Below are 19,937 nucleotides of genomic sequence, written 5' to 3' on the forward strand. Positions count from 1 at the left end.
TATGGTCTCCACTAATTATATATTTTTCCTTTTACAATCCCCGCATTCGTTCTCGTGTTAACCTTTCTCTAACAAAAATAGTTGACTTCATAGGAATAAATACTTCAATACATAAATATAAATATTTTTAGTAGATATTAATACTTTTCAGTGTCGTATGTAAAAAATACTTAAATATTATACATTCGTAGTTATAAATACTCAGAAGATAAGATATTAACACTTAAAAAAAATATTAATACTTTGATGTGTGACTTGTTATGATTATCCCTTTTCGAGTTCCCCAATCATTCCCGCGTCAGCCTTCCTTTGACAAAAATAGTTGACCTCATACATACATATAAATACTTCAGTGTATAAGTATAAATACTTTCATTACTTAGATATTAATACTTTCAGTGTCATAAGTAAAAAATACTTGCAATTATAAAAATAATTGACCTCATAGATATAAATACTTCAGCGTATAAGTATTAATACTTTCAGTGTCATAAGTAAAAAATACTTGCAAGTATAAGTATTACTTGTACGGTGAGGTATAAATACTTGCACGACGACAAGTCTGAAAGTACGTTATCATGGATCTCATTCGAATAAAAAAATTGCGTAGGTATTAATAATATGAAAAAAAAAATTAAAATTGTGGAGATTTTACAGTCTTTGCAGAAAGTTATCTTTCTGCATTTAATTTTCGGTGGTCCTCCTGCGGATACAGTGCGGATACTATTATCTTCGCGCTACAATACCCGCACAATAAATAATTATTCACCTCATGGCTGAATTTTCACCTTATTGTTCACCTCATGGCTGAGTTATCTTTCTGCCATCCGACCTTTCTCTTTTGGCGAATTTTCATATCGCTGAACCTTGATTACTTAGTATCTAGTTTGTACTAATTTTATGATGTGCTTTGCGAAAAGTTCAAATATACTGTTTGTGTAAGTTTTTATTGGGTGTTGTACAACTAAGGTAGACGTCTGACGATATCCATGTACAATTTGATATTATTTAATATCTAATAATATTTAACTTGGTATTGTTCTATAAGGTTTTTTTTATTGGAAATAAATGTCAAATAATTGTACAAGCTAAGTCAGATGCTCGGAACAAGCTAGCTCAACTTCATAACGGGTACACAGAGGAAATGAAAGAGAACGGAAGTGAAATGGTCCATGACCGCATCTGCCCGTGGTCACTCCCTTGTTAAAAAACTGTCAGATTTGAAGGTGAGCAGAGGGTGAGAAGGAAAACATTGGTGAACCTGCACAAAATCTAACATCAACATTTGAATGGAGAGAAGAGGGAGAGAGAGAATGAAAGAAGACAAATTTCCTTCAAATTGTGTTTGATTGACAAATTATAGCACGGGTGTGAGAAGTATTCAAAGGAAAAAAGTTTAATCTTGCATAATTATAATTAATAGAATTGATTTCTCCTCCTTCCAAATCACATGATTTGAGATGTAACAAATAGAAATGAATTTTATTACAAATATTTTCAAAAAAAATGACACAAATGTCAAACCCTATATCTTACATATATAGGTCATGTTTGGTTGTGGAGTAAAGTTAAACCGGATTAAATTTCTTACTCCAAGCTAAACCGGAGTAAGTTAATCATGTTTGGTGGAGTAAGCTAAACCACCTCTCTAGGTGGTGTAAGTTACTCCGGTTTAGCTCAAATCTTACTCAATCTTAAACTGCCTATGTTACTCCTCGTTTCGCTCCTTAAGCGTGGAGTAAGGAGTTTACTCCACCTCTTACTCCACAACCAAACATGGCCATAATCTTCATCCAAAATTATTTGTCACAAACTTAAATTAGTCACCAAATTTATCATTAGCCTTCTAAATTTTAATTAACCAAACAAAAAATAAGACGGAAATGAAAATTAAATTTATTTTCCCTTGTTGTTCATTATTTAAAGAGGTTAAATATGTTAATTTTTCATTCAATTCAATTTTATTTCCTTCTATTATCCATCTCCTCTCCCCTTCCTCTATTCTCCTTCCTGACAAGGTGTAAAAAGAAAATTCAACCACCATTTCACCTCCAAATTGAGGTGTTAGGAGTAAAATGGCTGGCGTCTCCTTCCTTTTTTTTTTTTTTTCTCCATTGATATCATTTCACCTTCTAGAGCACAATCTTAAAAAATTGTCACAGATTTAATTGCACCATAATTTTTAGATACGGTATCTCGAATACTTGAACATACAATAACATATTGAAATTTAATTAAAATTCATCTCCACTTAATCATATCCTTGTCGTTAGAATTAAGTCTAAAATAATGAAAATCTAATTGTAGCTGACTAGCTGCTTCCAAATATTCCACAAGCTGTTTAGTAAATGAAATATTAATGCTATCAAAATTAAATACATCAACAACAACGTAATTAGGACTGAAAAGAGTAATTTGAAACAATATGAAATAAGTGGGAATACAATCATAGATGCATTCTCAAGCACATTTATTTGACCATCTATCTATCCAAAATAGGATAGATTTTCCATTTCTCACAATTTTATTTAAAGTCAAAATATGAACTATCTCAGAATCTCTCAAAAAAAAAAAAAACTGCAGAAGAAGAAATTTCTGGAAAAAAACATTGTCGGCAGCCCCATATTAATTTTCTAAAATTAATTTCATCTCTGTTTCTCCATAGCTCTTTAAATCTAATCCATTCAATCCTCCAATAATAAACGCCAATTTTATATATTTCCCCCCTAATTACAGTTATTTACCGGTTTACCTAATGATGCGGGACTGCTGTGTGGGGTTTCTCGTGGTTAATAACCGGACAAAAGGTTGTTCCGACAATGACGTCACGATGCATGCCAGTTGCTGGGCTTGCTGCAAAAACTGGGAAATGGGGACGGGGACCACCACCCCGGGATTTCCTCCGCATTGTTGGGCCCACGATCCAGGATTTTACTGGCCACGTGGCAGCTTTATGTGGCCCAATTACTCGATCTTTATTAGATGTTAAAATGATGTTTTTTTTTTCTCATAAATGTTAAGAGCTTATTTTATTGCATGCTACAGAAGCTTCGGGATTAGGAAAAATAGCTGGGGAATAAAACGGTACCAGTGCTGACGTTAATTCTAAAATTTTATTTTTTAAAAAAATTTTACACGCATTAAGTTCATTTTGTTTTCTTAATTCAAATGCAGGGGAGATTTATAATTTTAATTCAATTTTAATCAACTTCTAAGTCGACAGCACCCTACCAACTTCCATTCTTTATTTTTTTGAAGTTTTACCGGAGAAACCGGAAATTATAGAAAATCAAGAAAATACAAGCAAAATTAGTCCTAAAAATAACGAGGTGTCAGAAAAGAATTTGAATGAGCATTTTATTTCAGATGAAATCAATCCAAACTGTTCAATGAAAATGTCAACATTTTAAGATGACAAAGTCAGTGACTGTTGCCGTGAGCCGAACTCAAATACTGTGATGTGAAACAGTGCAAGGCCGAAATGGCTAATGAGCTATCACTAAAAGAGAAAATAATAAATAAAAGAAGAATTCCCAATTCCAAGAGAGAGCGCAATATGGCAGTGTCCTGTTTTCGTGTAGAGCTCGTATTTCTCTGTACCTAAAGCTGCCATCAGAGCAACATCCAATGACACCCTGCCACCTCAACCTAGAATTCTAAATATTACTCGCTGCATCTCACCCCCGGTGATCACACCTGTCTCACTGACAAGGAGCCCAGTTCAAACTGTTCCCACTTGTCAGTGATACCCCTCTATAGCGACACGTCAGCATTTTCTCTATAGTGGATACTAAAGAGAGAGGCGAAAGCGAGAGAGCATAGAGAGAGAGGGAGGGAGGGAGGGAGAGAGAGAGAGAAACAGATAGAATCATGGCTTCTACCATTGAAAGGTCAGCATCTTTATGTCAGGCGAATTGCAAAAGACCGATTAAAAGCACAATTCGACCACTCGTCTCATGATTCTCTCTCCTTCTCTCTAATTTCGGCGTGCCAAAAACGAGCGCTTTTTATCAAACACCTGGTCCAGACGCAGCCCCACTCCGATTTCAGATTTTGAAGTCTCTGTTTTTCCTCTTCAATTTTGTTCAGTGGGGACGAGGGAGGGAGAAAATTGCATCTCCTTTTGGTATAATAACACGAGAAAGATGAGGCCTGTTCATTAAAGTCGGGATCTTTTTGCTATTTTGGCTGGTAGCAGCATAGTTCCTTTCAACTTTTCGCGTTGATTTATTATGAGTTCGCTTCAAGACCAGGTCAAGGCCGGAGGTTCAAGCAACGCGGCCTCACTGTTTGATGAAATGAAGCTTTTGGGAGAAATGCAAAGTAAGAATGAAGTATACAAGCATAGTATAGTCGTTTTGTGAACTGTAACAGATGCTAAGAAAGATTTTCGTTTTTTTTTGTTTTCCGAAGTGTAACAACCAATACTTGGATATATTTTGTTTCTTTTGTTTTCTTTCTGCGTGCAATGTTTTCTAATAGAACAAATGCATGGAGCTCATGCATAGTTTGTCTTTAAGGTGATTGTTTAATCATTTTTTAAAATTTTAAGTTTCACTTACAAGTTATTCTTTCTGTATTTTTGGTTTTTAGGTACGAAAAAGATGATGAATTCTGAGCTGTGGCATGCATGTGCTGGGCCTCTTGTCTCCTTGCCACAGCCCGGTAATCTAGTGTACTATTTCCCTCAAGGCCACAGTGAACAGGTAATATTATATTTCTCGCTTTTAAAAATTGCTCTATTTCGTATAAATATATATTATAAACAAGGAGAGGGAACACTTACAATCTTAACAATTGTAAAAAATAAAGTTTAATTTTGAAATCTGACATTATAGTTGTATGATATATATGGTGCAGTGCATTTATCATGCTTATAAAAATTAATAAGATTTTGGTGCACACTTTATTGTGAATATATGTGATTTCAATTTCCAATGGTACGAAATCAATGGTCTTTGATGTATCATCAAGTAATATTTAAAGTGCAAGAAATTTTATTAATGATTTATATATATATATATATATATTCGCAAAATATTTATAAATTATTTTTTCTGTCTGAAACATAAAGTGGTAATATGCTTTTTATGTTCGAAATGTCAATCTATCCTTTTAATGTGATCCACATATTAAAATATTGAAAATACCAAATTTTACTATTTTTAGAATCTTTAATATTTTTGAAATTTAAAAAAATGACCCCATTTGATGTTTGTATTTTTTTGTTTACCATATTCAGGTTATTTTTCAAAAATCCAAAACAAATTAATAAGATTTAAAAAATAGTAAAATTTGGTATACAACACGGTATTTTCATTTTATATTTTGGAAAAAAGTTGCAAATGAAAAATACCTCTTAGGCTCTTACTAGAGCTACGTAAAATCTACCCTAAATTTATTTTGCAATCTCTAAATCAGGTGGCAGCAACTACTAGACAGAGCGCAAACTCGCAAATTCCAAACTATCCAAGTCTGCCATCTCAGCTCATGTGCCAAGTTCATAGTATGACATTACATGTTAGTATCCTTGTCTCTTTTGGAAAGTATGCACTTTCGTTCGCAATTAAGGGTTGCTACACCTGCTCCGTACTAGATTTTACCAAACTAACCTTTTATCACAAAGAAGTCCTCAATGAAGCGTCATAGAGACTTTAATCAGTATGTTATCAAACTGGTAAGGAATTGGTGCAGTACATTCCTGGACTGGCATGGCATTGAATTAATCGTTATAGTGTTTATTTTTATTTCGACTTATACACAGGCTGACAAGGAAACAGATGAGATATATGCACAAATGACGCTTCAACCAGTTAATTCGGTAAGCAATGAACTCCTTATTTGCAATTCAAACTCACTAATTGATGAAAGCCAGTTTATAGTCATGCCGTTATACTTACTCTGCCTCTCCATTTTAGGAAAATGAGGTTTTACCAATACCTAATTTTGGGCATACCAAAAGCAAACATCCGACAGATTACTTTTGCAAGAATTTAACAGCAAGTGACACTAGTACTCATGGCGGCTTCTCGGTGCCCCGAAGAGCAGCTGAAAAACTCTTTCCTCAATTGGTAACATTTTTAAATCCAATTTATAGAATAAAAATTATACCCCACTGGAGAGGAATGTTTACAATATTTGTCAAGCTGTCATGCCTCACGCCACCAAAAGGAAAAGCCTTAATAGACCTTAATGCCCTCAACTTTTCTTTTGTTTCATGCAACCTCCCTCTATGCCTTTAGACATGTATTGACCCTTAAACTGTTATCTAAATGCATATATTTAATTAATCAAGTCGAATGATTTGTTATACCAAAACCTCTCTTAAGTGATATAATGATGGATTACATTTCTGTACAAAAGGTATCACTAGTCCAGTAGTCCATTACAGCATGTAATTTTGTTAAAAGCATATTTTAATGGAAGTAGCATCTGCAGCACTTGAGATATGTTTAGGGGCTTATGTGCAATAAAGACAGATCAAAACAGCAAGATTGGCTCATATTTCTTTGTCAGGTGTTGTGTGGTAACTGGTAACTCTTGATTATGTTACAATTTAGTTTTTATTTTTATTTTTGTAGGATTATTCAATGCAACCACCAAATCAGGAGCTTATTGTAAGAGATTTACATGACAACGTTTGGACATTTCGTCACATTTATCGCGGTACGGCCACTCTGTGATTTCCATTTATTATTATTTTGTACTTTTATGCAGTAAAAGATTCTCTTTATTTCCATCACAACCAGATTACTGAAATTTCTTGTCAAATCCAGGGCAACCGAAGCGTCACCTTCTGACAACTGGTTGGAGCCTCTTTGTTGGTGCAAAACGGCTCCGGGCTGGGGATTCTGTCTTATTTATTAGGTATATTTGCAAATTTTCTTTTATATTTTCATTGAAATTATATTATGAAGTCAGCATTTTTATTTCCTTTTTTTTGCTTGTGGATTGATGTTAGAATTTCCTCGAGAATTCAATAAAAACGTTGGATATGCGTTCTCTGTCCCATTTCTTAGGCCAAAATCTAGGTTAAATTCCATACTTCGGACTGCAAGTCATAATTTGGAAGAAAATTCAATTTAATAATTTGCAGGGATGAGAAGGCACAATTACTTGTGGGGGTGAGAAGGGCCAACCGGCAAATGCCAACTCTACCATCATCAGTTCTCTCCACTGATAGTATGCATATTGGTGTGCTTGCTGCGGCTGCTCATGCTGCTTCTAGTCGTAGCCCCTTCACCATCTACTACAATCCCAGGTTAGTTCAATTTATAATCAACTTTTTTTGTTATTTTTTTAGCAAATTACAAGTATCTGACCATACTTCCAAATAAATCCTGCATTTCTTATAATTGGTTGACATTATTTTAGGTGTTCTCAGATTAGATCAAAATGTACATGGTGTAGCTGAGAATGTATTTTCTGTTAAATTGTTGACACTTTTGACCCTACCCCTATAAACCCTTTTGTACCAATCTCATATTCGGTTGAAATCTGGTGAATGCTCACGATGCCTTTGCAGTTTGCATAAGCTAATTTGAAAGTTGCAAGGTTGAATTGATAACAATTTATTTTAAGGGTAAATTAATACTTGTGGTGGAGTGTGTGAATGATTTAAAAGAAAATAAGAAATTAGTGGTCAGTATAATGAGAAAACTTGGTAGTTATTTTTTCAATTATTTTATTGTTAATGTAATAAAGTGCGCTGATTACATGCTTTAAGAACTACACAATGGAAAAAACGTGCATATGTGAGTCTTGATGTTATCATGTGGCACTTTGTAGGTGATGTTATTCTTTTATTTACTATATATACTTGGTTTTACAGGACGAGCCCATCTCAGTTTGTTATTCCCCTTGCAAAATTTCACAAGGCTATGTACACACAAGTCTCAGTTGGTATGCGATTTGGTATGATGTTTGAGACTGATGAGTCTAGCAAGCGCAGGTTTCTTATTATTTTACTTTTTAAAATTTTTGCTTTTCCAAAATGTATCTTTCATTGCTAATTTGAAAATAGGCTGGGTTTTTGAAAAATTGGGTTCTCATTTTGTAGGTATATGGGTACAATCATGTCAATTAATGACCATGATCCCCTGAGATGGCCTAATTCTAAATGGCGCAGCTTACAGGTGAGTTTATTTTATCCCTCAACCTAACGGATTTAGTAATTGTACAATTGCAATATTAGGCAAATTTTCATCCTTATCCCTGAAAAACGGAAAGATCTCATTCCAGCTCTCATATTTCTTCAAGATTCCTAAACTGCCACGGTCTCCCTTCTCTCTCTACTTGTGTTGTTAAGTGAAGTAAAATTGATGCGAATTAAATACCAAGTCACTTCAAAACACCAGTGTTTGATAGAGAAGTAGATGAAGTAGTATTGAATTAAATACAAATTGGCCTCATGCACTATGTTAGCAAATGTATTAGTGAGGGTAAAAATGATCAAAAGTTGATTATTTGGCACGTTAACTATACTCCACCTTTAGAGGTGTTTTAACTTCATTCCACCTTAAAGTACCTTAATGCACTTCCACTTAGTGTATAAAAGTATCTTAAATTACTTAAATCATCACTACCTGCCAAACATATGCCTGAGAGTACTGGAGGTATAGTTTAGATCTGTTCATACGGGATAATCTCTTTTATTATATCTGAGAAGGACCATTACCATTTTTCTTTCTTTGCCCCTAGTACTAGATGTAACATTTTTCAAGATTACTCACAGCTGTCAATTATTTGTTTAGGTTGAATGGGATGAGCATGGTTATGGAGAAAGGCCTGACAGGGTTAGTATATGGGAAATTGAGACACCAGAGAGCCTTTTTGTTTTTCCCAATCCATCTCCGGAAAGAAAACGACAGTGCATTCCTCTTCCTGGGTTCACTGGTAATTAATATTTATCTCAAGAGTAGTGACACTTAGGTCAGGAGGTTGACTGTAACTACTTCTGGTTGGCAAGAACTGTAAATGAGCCTCTGCACCAGTATTCATAGATACCTGTGCAGGCTTTGCTCTGACCAAAATTTGTTTTCGGTCTCCATAGTTTACCTAGTCGGCAATATTAGCAAATGACCATAGTAGCAATGATGCTTTTTTGAGTGTGTTTGGCATAAGAACCAATTTGTATGAACCAGTGACACTCCAATATTTGATATTCTTTTCCTTATTTTTCTTTGGTAGTATAATGATAGTTTATTTGCAATTTCAGGGCCGGAGTTAGGATTAGTTGGTCAAAGCAACATCTATCAAATCTCACATCTGGGACCTGAATCCACTTTGAAATTTCGGACCCAACCTGAAAATCCAAACTTTAACTTTGGGGGTTCTTTTGGATGCCATCAACCTATATACTCTAGCATTCTCCAAAACATTCAAATCAATAACAACCCGACGACCTACCTTCTACATGGAACCAACATTTCAAATTTGAATTTGGCAAACCGAGACTCAGTTCAGAAAAGGAACCAAACTTTGGTTTTGGAACCCACATGTTCATTAGAAAAGACTGAACTGGTAACTTACCAAAGTCCTATGAACCAGATCACTCTACAAAACCACAACATTAACCATACAGTTTCTGATATAACCTCTTCTGATGAGTCCGATTTAGCCTCCGCTTCCCAGCTTTCTGACAAGCTAGAAAATCAAAAGATGCACAATAGTACAAGTTCAGAGCCTGAGCTTAATGGCGATGCATTAACCAACTCAAATGATCCGCCGAGTTGTATCAATTCCTCCAATTTGGAAAAGATCAATGATTGGTTGATGCAACCTTCGGATTATCAGACGCAGCCAGATGCTCTTTTTCTTTCTGCATCCGAAAATGCACTGGGGATCCATGAACCGGTAGATATTTTTCAAGAGATTATGGACAGCACTGATATAAACCCATTGAGCTTCCTCTCAGGTGCCGAAAATGGAAAGTTTGAATTTGAAAAGTTCGAGACGGAGGGGAGTGATCCATTTGGTGGCAAGGGGTTTGATTTTGAGATGGGGAGTTGTTCGAATTTTGTTTCGCAGGAAATGCAATCGCAGGTAACCTATAACTCCGGAAGTCTGGTACCAGATACATCGTCTGGTAGTATTGAAGAAAACGAGTGTAATTTTGGGGCTGGTAAAAAGAAGCAAGTTACGCAACACCCCATGCGAACATATACCAAGGTACAAAACATTTAGCTTTTTTTTTTGTTTGGGAGGGGATGGGGGGCAGACTACCTATTGCATTGCTTTCTCAGTTATTGTTTGAATTGAATTACGAATGCACAATCCAAGCAATGGATACTGTTACTATAAACGACTTTTTGTTTAATTACGAATGTATGATCCAATCCAAGCAATGATCGCTCTACTAACCTAGCATCTTATGAAGCTTAACATCTAGTGTTAGGTCTTAGAAAATATTTGAACCCAATTGCTGTACCTCAATAACCATCTATAAAGTGAATATTCTTAAAAGGTACAAAAGCTGGGATCAGTTGGGAGATCAATAGATGTGACAAGATATAAAGACTACAGTGAATTGAGGTCTGCCATTGATCGCATGTTTGGCCTTGGTGGGAAGTTAGATGGCCCAAACATTTCTAATTGGAAGCTCGTTTATGTTGATTACGAAAATGATGTGCTTCTAGTTGGAGATGATCCATGGGAGTACGTCTCTCTCCTCACTCTCGCTCACTCACTCACTCACTCTCACTTTCTCTCTCTCACTTGCTTTCTCTCACTCTCCCCAAATCACAGCACAATGGCCCAAACATTTTTTAGTTGCTACATGGACCTCAGTTTGGCCATACTTGTTTTTTGTTTAGGCAATACCATGACATTCTTGAATTCAAAATTGACAGGGAGTTTGTCAGCTGCGTAAGATGCATCAGGATTCTATCCCCTTCTGAAGTGCAACAGATGAGTGAGGAAGGATTGCAGCTCCTGAGTAGTTCATCTCCTCAAACTGGTCAATAGAAAATCCCTTTCAGTATCTGTAAAATTTTATGGGATGCTTTCTATTTGATGTTGGCACCGTCACACCGATGAGGATGTATATGTATTTATGACAAGAATAGAAATAGGCGGGAATCAGGATCACCAATAGGGTCTTTTTGATTGTTAGATTTATTGTATGACTTGCCTTTTCTTTTAGGTACTTTAGTTTAGTATCAACTCGCCGAGTATATTTTACATTAGAATTATCTCATTCTAGTGCAGAAGCTAGTTAGGCCATCTTTTCTTTTGCTGTCGTCTTATCCTCCGCAATATTTTTTTGAGCAAGTATACTTTCCAATTTTATTTTGTTTTTCAAATAAAAAAGGGGAATAACATTCGTCATGGAAGCTGAACTCTCATTTCGGATTGTTGATCAAGGCTTGTTATTTAATAAGGTAATTCTAACGGACATCTAACTCTTAATATATTTTAAAATTTTATTCAAATTAAAAAAAAAAAAAAATTTAGATTTGTGTATTTAGTTACTTAGACAGGACCAGTGTTTTAATAATCGGTTCTTATTCGGTATTTGGAAAGCCACCGAATACTGCATATACGGTATGTGGCCGCATATTCGGATTTATATATTCGGATTTTCAAATGAAAAATCATAGACATTAACACTAATAAACATAAATAAACATTACAAATAAACATAAATAAAATATAACATAAGTTAGAATAAGTTAACCTACAGTACAAATTACAAAACTACGAATAAGCATAAATAAAACATAAGTTCAAACTTAAATAAATTAAATTATAACTTATTCGGTTCTTATTCTCTATTAGAAAAAATTCGGCCCAATATATAATATGCGGCCGAATATTCGAAAACAAATATTAGACCGAATACTCATTTTCTATTCGGATTCCAACCGAATACGAATATTCGGCCGACTAAACCAACTTTTAAAACACTGGACAGGACATGTATTAAATTTAAATTAATTTGAAATTTAATCAGTCATTCATTATAATTATTAAATGAGTTCTATATTTTAAAATTTTAAATTATTTGATGGAAGATTAAATATGTTTTAAATCGAGCAATGCTAGTATGTGATGTGCTCATCAAACTTTAAATCTATCGGATTCACTTCAAACGACAAATTCAAACCGTTGAAACCGATATATTTCATGAGTAATGTGTATACATGCAAAATTTTAAAATTTTAAAATTTATTTAGTATAAAGTAAGTCGTAAAAAAAATGAATGCATTAAAATAACTTATAAAATAATTTATAGAACTTCATTTTTTTTAACCGCTTGATTTTGTATAAAATGAATTCAAATTTTTTAAAATTTTACATGTACACGCATCGCTCGTGAAGTAGATCGGTTTTAATAGTTTAAATTGATTTGAAGTCAATCCAAATTTTTAGAGTTGTGCTTACTAAATTCTACATCACACACTAGTTTTATTCTTTTAAATCAACCCAAATTTAATATATTTAATTTTAAATAATTAAAAACACATGTACAATATTATTTTTAAATTAAAATAATGTTTCACTGTTTTAGTTGGTTCTGTTGGAATTATATATTATAATTTTTTTATACTAATGACACATTGCTAAGGGGAAAAGAAAGCTTGCGTGTTCCAACTTTGATTTTTTTTTTCTCCATGAGTCTAATAATGGTATCTCAGATAAAATTTCCGAACACATCTACAAGTAGTTTAACTAAAAAAACTTCTAATGTTATTTAATTTTCATTTTCAACGCTAATATCAAAATATTAAAGCTCTGTTTATAATATTTTAAAATATTACTCACAATCATTTAAACCTTCATCTAAAATCATTTAAATTCTAAATTTAGATAGTTCTAACTTCTAACTACTTTTGTTTTAAGTCAAAAGAGGGAAGATTTCTTTCACACGCCTTTTTTTTTTCTCTGATCATTCTCGTCCATTTTTTCGACGATCTGTGATGAATTTTGTGAATATAAAGATACAAACGTTTTTTACTCGATTTTTTTTTTCAAATGAGATCCATGAAGAATAACTATCGAGTTATATTTGTGTTGTCTTTTTTTTACCACTTTAAATCTCTATGATTTTCAAGTTTTTTATTTTGCTTCAAAATAATTTAAACCTCTGTTTACAAGCCTTCAAATCTTTCGTATAAACCTCATGTACAAGCGTATAAACCTCATTAATAACATTTCAAATCTCTAAAATAAAGCGTATAAATCTCATATACAAAGAATTTAAACCTCAACAATAACACTGTATGTATAAAACTCATGTGCAAAACATATAAATCTCATGTGCAAAACATATAAATCTCATGTGCAAAGCCTTGAAAATTATAATGGTTGTAAATTGAAATTGAAAAACTTGAAAATTTAAAGTGTTCATGAGTTTTACTTTGAAAAAAAAACAAATGACTTCAAAATTACTCAAATGTATTTTTTCATGGATTTTATTTGAAAGATAAAATCGAATAAAAAACGTTCATATTTTAGATTAGTAAAATTAATCACGGATCGTCGAAAAAATAAAAAAAAGAGTGTGTGAAAATAATCTTTTATTTTTTGATTTGAAGACAAAAATAGTTAAGAGTTAAAACTATCTAGAAATACTTTCAGATAGATGTTTAAATACTTGCAAGTAACATTTTAAAAGATTATAAATATAACTTTAAATGTTTGAACATTAGCGTTGGAAATGAAAGTTAGACAACATTAGAATGTTTTTTTTTTCTGTTAAATTACTTGGGGGACATGCTCAGGTATGATGGCTCGGGGGACCAGAATATTTCTCTTTTTTTTTTAATTTTTTTTATTATTTATGTAATGAACTCAAGTATTTATGTCACATATTATAGACATTGTACTTATATATTTTCTCTAACACCCTGTTTGAATGAAGAGTAGAGGAAGGGGAGGTGAAGAATAAAATGGTATAGAATGGAATAAAAAGGAATACTGGCATATTTAACTTCTTTGTGTTTGGATGATTAATGAGATAATAAATTTAACTTTCCTTTCCGTCTTATTTCTTGTTTGGTTGATTAAAATTTAGAAAGTTAATGAGAATTTCGGTGATTGTTGTAGGTTTGTGACAAAAAACTTATATGAGAATTTTATTAGTAAGATATATGGTTGAACATTTGTGTTATTTTTTTTCTAAAAATATTTGTAACAAAATTTATTTCCATATGTTACATCCCAATTGAGAGGAAAACAAATTATATTGATTACAATGATACAAGGTTAAACCTTCCACCTCATGTACCCTTCACCTCGACATAATTTTGTCAAGGGTGCGGCTATATTCATGACAAAAATTGTACTATTGAGAGCAAAGAGAAATCTTTCTTCTAAATGCCAATTTTAGCCCTCTTAAATACTTTCTTATTTTTGTTTCTAATTAAATGCGGCTGTAAATTAGGAAATTAAATGAGAAGAAGTATAACATAAAAGAAAATTTTAATATATTTGATAGGATTATAGCACGGTCTTGCTTACATGTTTGAAAATATATAATTTATTGTCAATTGAAAATATATTGAATAGAATTACCTTATTTTTTTGTATGTTATGTGTTTCACTACAAAGTTTTTTTATAAAGGATTATAATTATGTGTAAGAAGAATCACGTATTAATTTTATCTCCACAAAGAAATAAATTAGCATTATATAAATATTTGTCCAATTTATAAATATTTATCTATAAATAAATAGTAGATAAATATGTGAAGTTGTGAATTATTTTTATAATTGTTATATAAAATATTAGAAACATTTTATTTTAAAATAAATAATGCATCGTCAAATAAAATAACATTAAAAAATCAGTATCAATATAATAACATAATTTTATATATCGAGACTTAAATTTCAATAAAAAAACATTGATGTGTATCCAACTTAGCATATCATCCGTTCTTCAATATCTTCTTCATATATTTTCAAAAAAGACAATAAAGTCATTTTAGAGATTAATTCATCAATCAAATGAACTAGTTCAGCATTTACAAATCCCATAAACACGTTTTTAGGTATTATATATTAAAAATGAAAAAAACAACAACATGATACAAATTTAATTCATTAAGTAGATTAATATCTTAATAGTTTAGGCTTTTATAGCAGTTTTCTTATGAGTATTGTTTATTCAGTTTGATCAAATTTTATTGGTCTTCTTTGGTTCAAAGTTTGAGCTCTTGAGCATTTTTGTGTTAATAATTTAAAAGTACCTGAAAATCACATATATAATTTCTCAATATTTTGATTCATTTTGATTCTTCCTAACAAAAAAATAAACATTCAATCCTAAAACCAGAAGAAAATTTCGAGTAAAAAAGACAACATAAGATATTGAGACAATAAAATAATCAAATTTCTATTTTTGATGGCCAACAATTTGCATGAACTTATAACCGGTTATTAACTTTTCAAATTATAGCAATGTTATCAGAACCAAACCAGACATCGATCCGATAAAACTTCGAGTCAACGTTTCATTGGTTGGACCAGTAGTTCAACCAGTTCAATTACTAGTTTTTTGTAAAACATTCACTTCTAATTTTATGTCTAGGTCTTTACAAGAAAGAATGACAATTTTACAAAATGAACATTCTAAGTTCAAAAAATTTGTACAAAGGTTCTCATATACTAAATAACATATCCAATACCAATAGCAGTAGCTAAATTGTATGTTCTTTCCATATTAAAGGGGAAATTGACACAGGAGGGGAAATTAAAGGGGAAATGAGAAAGGAGTGCCAAATTGTCTGTTCTTTCTATATTAGCCTGGGAAGAAGAGGTAAGAAAAATTAAGAAATTTGGAGAAATGCGCAATATATGCAAGGTTTATAAAGTCTGTTTTGAACCGGGTTTTTAAATCGGTTTAGTTCAGCAGTTTTATAAAAATCTGGTCGGTTAAATAAGTTTTAAGCGGTCTATAAACAGAACTGAACTGGACAAGTGACCGGTTTCGATTTTTTTCGGTTTAACCGGCGGTCCGGTCCGGTTCTGATAACACAGAATTATAGCAGATCTTAATTAAAAGTAAAAAAAATTAGGAAAGTTTTTAAGAAGAATAAAATGGGTAAAATTCTCTTTGCTCTCAATAGTTGAATTTATGCCCTGAAAATAACAGCTCTCTTTTGTTAACCAAACACGATTCAACGGAATTTTTTTTTCTCTCCTTTCCTCTACTCTCCATCCAAACAAGGTGTAAATATATCCGTTAAAATAACAAGTTTATAAGCAAATGTTGTTAATGAATCTATATTGGCTAGATTTTTCTACTGATTGTTTGTAAAAAAAAAATTATGTTAATCAGTATTCAAGAACTGAATTGTAACTAATTTCTGTTAGCTAATTAGTTAAGTAATAACAGTATGTACTAAATAGTAATAATCTTTTATAAATAATAGTGACTGGATCTTGTACTAAAGTCTACGGATGCGTTTGGATGAGTGAAAATAGTTCACTAATCCGGATTAATATTATTTTAGACTATTATTTTTCGTTTGAATGTGTTTAAATTAGCAAATATGAACTATTTTTTATGGGGTATCTTTTATAAATTTTCTCACCAATCCAATAAAATATTAAATTAGCTATTATTCTCAAGATCTATGCTTACTCTCTTCATTGTTTCATCCAAACTTACCTACAAGAAAATCCTCTCTTCGTTTCTTAATTATTAAACTTATTATACGGTAGTCCCCAATCCCCTGCTTGCCGCAGCGCAGCCGGCACCGAAAAGTAGCACCCGATAGCAGTATAGTCCATACAGACCACAGCGCCAAGCTATCGCCTCGACTCGATGGATCCGCCAAACACCGTGAAATCCAACAAGCGACCTTCCGAGAAAACAAGACCCGCTCCGAAAACCCACCAAGACGGCGGCGCCAGTGACCCTTCCGCCAAGAAATCCAAACACAATCACTCTACGCACCATAGTAAACCGGGTCACGAGCGGAAAGACAAACCCGGTAGTTCTTCTTCTTCGAATCGACAAGTAGTGAAGGCGTCGCATATTCTGATAAAGCACCAGGGATCCCGGCGCAAGGCCTCCTGGAAGGATCCGGAAGGAGTTGTTATATCTGCCACCACACGCTCCGCTGCAATGGAGAAGCTGCAGCAGATCCGGGAGGAGATCGATTCGGGCAAAACCCGGTTTGAGGAGGCTGCGGCTCAGCACTCTGACTGTAGCTCGTATAAACGCGGAGGTGATCTTGGTACGTGATCCTTTTTTTTAGGGTAATTTTGCGAGTAGTTCAATGCTTTTGTTAGCTTATGGAAGTAGTTCAGGAAGGTAAAGCTTTGGTAGATTTGGTGGAAGTTGGTTTGGGGGAAACTTGGATGAACAAATCACCAAGTACAGCATCAAAACTATACGAATTAGTCCCCAAATTAAACAAAGTGGGACTGTAAATTTGAACTGGTATGCTCTGGTTTGTACTTGTACCAGCAGTTGGTTTATTTGATATAGCAATTCAGGTGAATATGACATCTACCTGTATACATAACATGTTAACAGTTGATAGTGCCTCCAAATGTTAGATCAGAATCATGCATGACCTTGCAGTTTCTTTGCTCTATTTCAATTAGCAAGTTCAATTTTGAGCCTATGATTTCTTGCAAATCCTAAATAATTCCACTATTTATGTGTACCCCTAATTTTGAAGAATAAACAAAAGAATCTTGCATACGGTTTTCTCTAGAGAAAAAATTTACTAGTAGTAGGTCCAGTGGAACAGTCTGGTGTTCTGTAGGGGTAGAATTTGGTATTTTCTTGATTGTACCTCATCTAACAGTAAATATTTTGAATTTTGAGATGCACAAATTAGAGTAAAACTAGAGTGTTCTTAAGCTCACCAAGCCTTGGTGAGCTTAACTACAAAATCTGTTGGATTGACTTCAACCGACGAATCCAAACCATTGCAACCGATCTACTTCACAAGTGATATGTTTACATGCAAATTTTATAAATTTTCAAATTAATTTAGTCTAGACAGGGTTTATAAGTTAATTTTAATACATTCATTTTTCATCATTTTTTGACCTAAGATTAATTTGTAATTTTATAAATTTCGCATGTATATACGCATCACTTGTGTGAAGTGGATTATTTTCAACAGTTTGGATTCGTCGGTTGAAGCCAATCTGATAGGTTTTGGAGTTAAGCTCACCAAAAACTTGGTGAGCTTAAGAACGCCTTAGTTCTACCACACAAATTATATTTCCCAAATAAAACTTTGATGTTCACAGGTTCATTTGGGCGTGGCAAAATGCAGAAACCATTTGAAGACGCTGCTTTTGCACTTAAAGTTGGAGAGATGAGTGAAATTGTTGATACTGACAGTGGGGTCCATATCATTTTGAGAACTCGCTGATTAAGCTAGTTGTCACTTTATGCTTCTGTTGTTAACAATGTAGTCTATTGAAGTAATTAGGACTGATATTAACTTGGTATTCTTTTGCTAAAAGAAATAAAAAAAGAAGAAGATGAATGTGAAGAGTTCAAGTGATTAGGGATGATTCTGTCTTCTTCAAGTAAGAACATGATTAGCTTAAAATTTGTTATTTGAATATTTTTTTAACTAGGCTGTACACTTGTACGGAGTATTTTCTGCGGTTTAACAAACAATGGTTTCATAATCTTTTTTTTTTTCCTTGTTCGGTGTCTAATGACAAGTGCTTATATATTGAGGCAATCGTTTTGCTATGACTTATTTTAATAATTAATACTTGCAATGAAGGTTAGGGGATTAGAAATAATTCAGGCTGAATCTCATGGGCTTCTAATATCTAAATGATGAGGAGAGCTAATTTCATATGTTGTAAATATTAGTGGTTTGAACTTCGAACATTAAAAAGGGTGAAGAGCGGGAGGGTAGGGGTAGGCTGCATATTGTACCTCCTCCACATGGAGCATGTATTAATTTATAGGCAGAGAATGGGTGAGCTGGGTAGGATATAATTATATCATTCGGGTTTGGATGATTTTCAGATATTTGGTTGTTCGTATTTTTCTCTTCAGTCTTTGTATTTCAGAGTCGGGTTCTGTTTGAGTTTAAGGTGTTAAGTCTGGGAGTACAGGTTATTCCATATTATTTTTTCCGTAAAATTTGATGTAGTTCTGACCAATATCCAGGGAAGGTTGGATTACTTTGTCATGTAAGCTGGGTTTTGGTTATAACAGTTAGTTCCTATACCTGGCTTTCCAATAGTTAATATGCATCTCAGTGCTTTATTTAACTCTCCAGAAAGCTTCTGATCGGATTGGTTTGGAATTATAGGGGGTAATGTTTTCAGCTCAGGTAATATTGTTGATAATGGTAGCTCTATTGCAGATTAGCTGGCCCCGTATACAAATTTAAATTACGGGGAATAAAGCATAATGAAGAAAGAGTTCGCCTAATCAGTAAAAATGGCATTGCTCTCCATGGCAGTGACTAGACATTTTGATTGCTCTACTACCTCTCTGCTTCTCTCTATAAAGAGTTCACAACTACAGATATGGAAGTCGTATACCTTCTGATTTTCTTTCCCCTCCCTTGCAGAATCCGTTACTGTAGATTTATGTTTTTCATTTGTTTGTAACTCGTGCTGAAACAAATTAGAAAAACTATTCTAAAATATCTAGTGTGGAAATTTCGTACGGGAAGAGAATAATGGACACTTAGGATTTGCTCTACAACAGGATATATAGAAAAGGAGAGCGGACGAGAGAAGTGTCCAACACAGTTGCTTGCTCAAGAATTTAAATTGAGGGATAACAACACATCATCTGCACTCTCTTGCGCCTCAGATATGTTAACATATTTGTCTTAAAAAAAGTTTATATTTGATGATAAATATATTTAAGTCCTTGTAGAATATATTTTTTTAATATTGTATTTCTACTTATTCGACATATTATTTAACTTGAACCTATAATTATTTAGAAAAAAAAAGTGATAAACACTTTACATACTTCATAT

General features: G+C 33.2%; 2 protein-coding genes across 2 annotated transcripts; both read left to right on the top strand.

Moving 5' to 3' along the window:
* Positions 1-3,588: 3,588 nt before the first annotated feature.
* MP (Transcriptional factor B3 family protein / auxin-responsive factor AUX/IAA-like protein) lies at positions 3,589-11,223 on the top strand. Its single transcript, XM_078317364.1, has 14 exons — positions 3,589-4,323; positions 4,594-4,706; positions 5,422-5,520; positions 5,765-5,821; positions 5,919-6,071; positions 6,582-6,666; positions 6,777-6,867; positions 7,097-7,261; positions 7,832-7,951; positions 8,060-8,135; positions 8,754-8,895; positions 9,218-10,170; positions 10,466-10,656; positions 10,851-11,223. The coding sequence occupies exons 1-14, from the start codon at positions 4,233-4,235 to the stop codon at positions 10,963-10,965; spliced, it is 2,451 nt and encodes an 816-aa protein (XP_078173490.1). The 5' UTR covers positions 3,589-4,232; the 3' UTR covers positions 10,966-11,223.
* Positions 11,224-16,619: 5,396 nt separating this feature from the next.
* LOC144567746 (peptidyl-prolyl cis-trans isomerase Pin1-like) lies at positions 16,620-18,668 on the top strand. The gene is made up of 2 exons (XM_078317910.1): positions 16,620-17,189; positions 18,223-18,668. The coding sequence occupies exons 1-2, from the start codon at positions 16,775-16,777 to the stop codon at positions 18,345-18,347; spliced, it is 540 nt and encodes a 179-aa protein (XP_078174036.1). The 5' UTR covers positions 16,620-16,774; the 3' UTR covers positions 18,348-18,668.
* Positions 18,669-19,937: the final 1,269 nt, after the last annotated feature.

Source organism: Carex rostrata, chromosome 16, assembly GCF_964058835.1.
Source record: "Carex rostrata chromosome 16, lpCarRost1.2, whole genome shotgun sequence".
Taxonomy (NCBI): domain Eukaryota; kingdom Viridiplantae; phylum Streptophyta; class Magnoliopsida; order Poales; family Cyperaceae; genus Carex; species Carex rostrata.

Excerpts from the sequence above, each read along its gene's own strand:
- MP (XM_078317364.1), top strand. The coding sequence starts at position 4,233 with ATGAGTTCGCTTCAAGACCAGGTCAAGGCCGGAGGTTCAAGCAACGCG. Across the intron at positions 6,868-7,096 it reads GATTCTGTCTTATTTATTAG|GGATGAGAAGGCACAATTAC; the intron begins GTATATTTGCAA and ends AATAATTTGCAG. Across the intron at positions 7,952-8,059 it reads GATGAGTCTAGCAAGCGCAG|GTATATGGGTACAATCATGT; the intron begins GTTTCTTATTAT and ends CTCATTTTGTAG.
- LOC144567746 (XM_078317910.1), top strand. The coding sequence starts at position 16,775 with ATGGATCCGCCAAACACCGTGAAATCCAACAAGCGACCTTCCGAGAAA. Across the intron at positions 17,190-18,222 it reads TAAACGCGGAGGTGATCTTG|GTTCATTTGGGCGTGGCAAA; the intron begins GTACGTGATCCT and ends TGATGTTCACAG.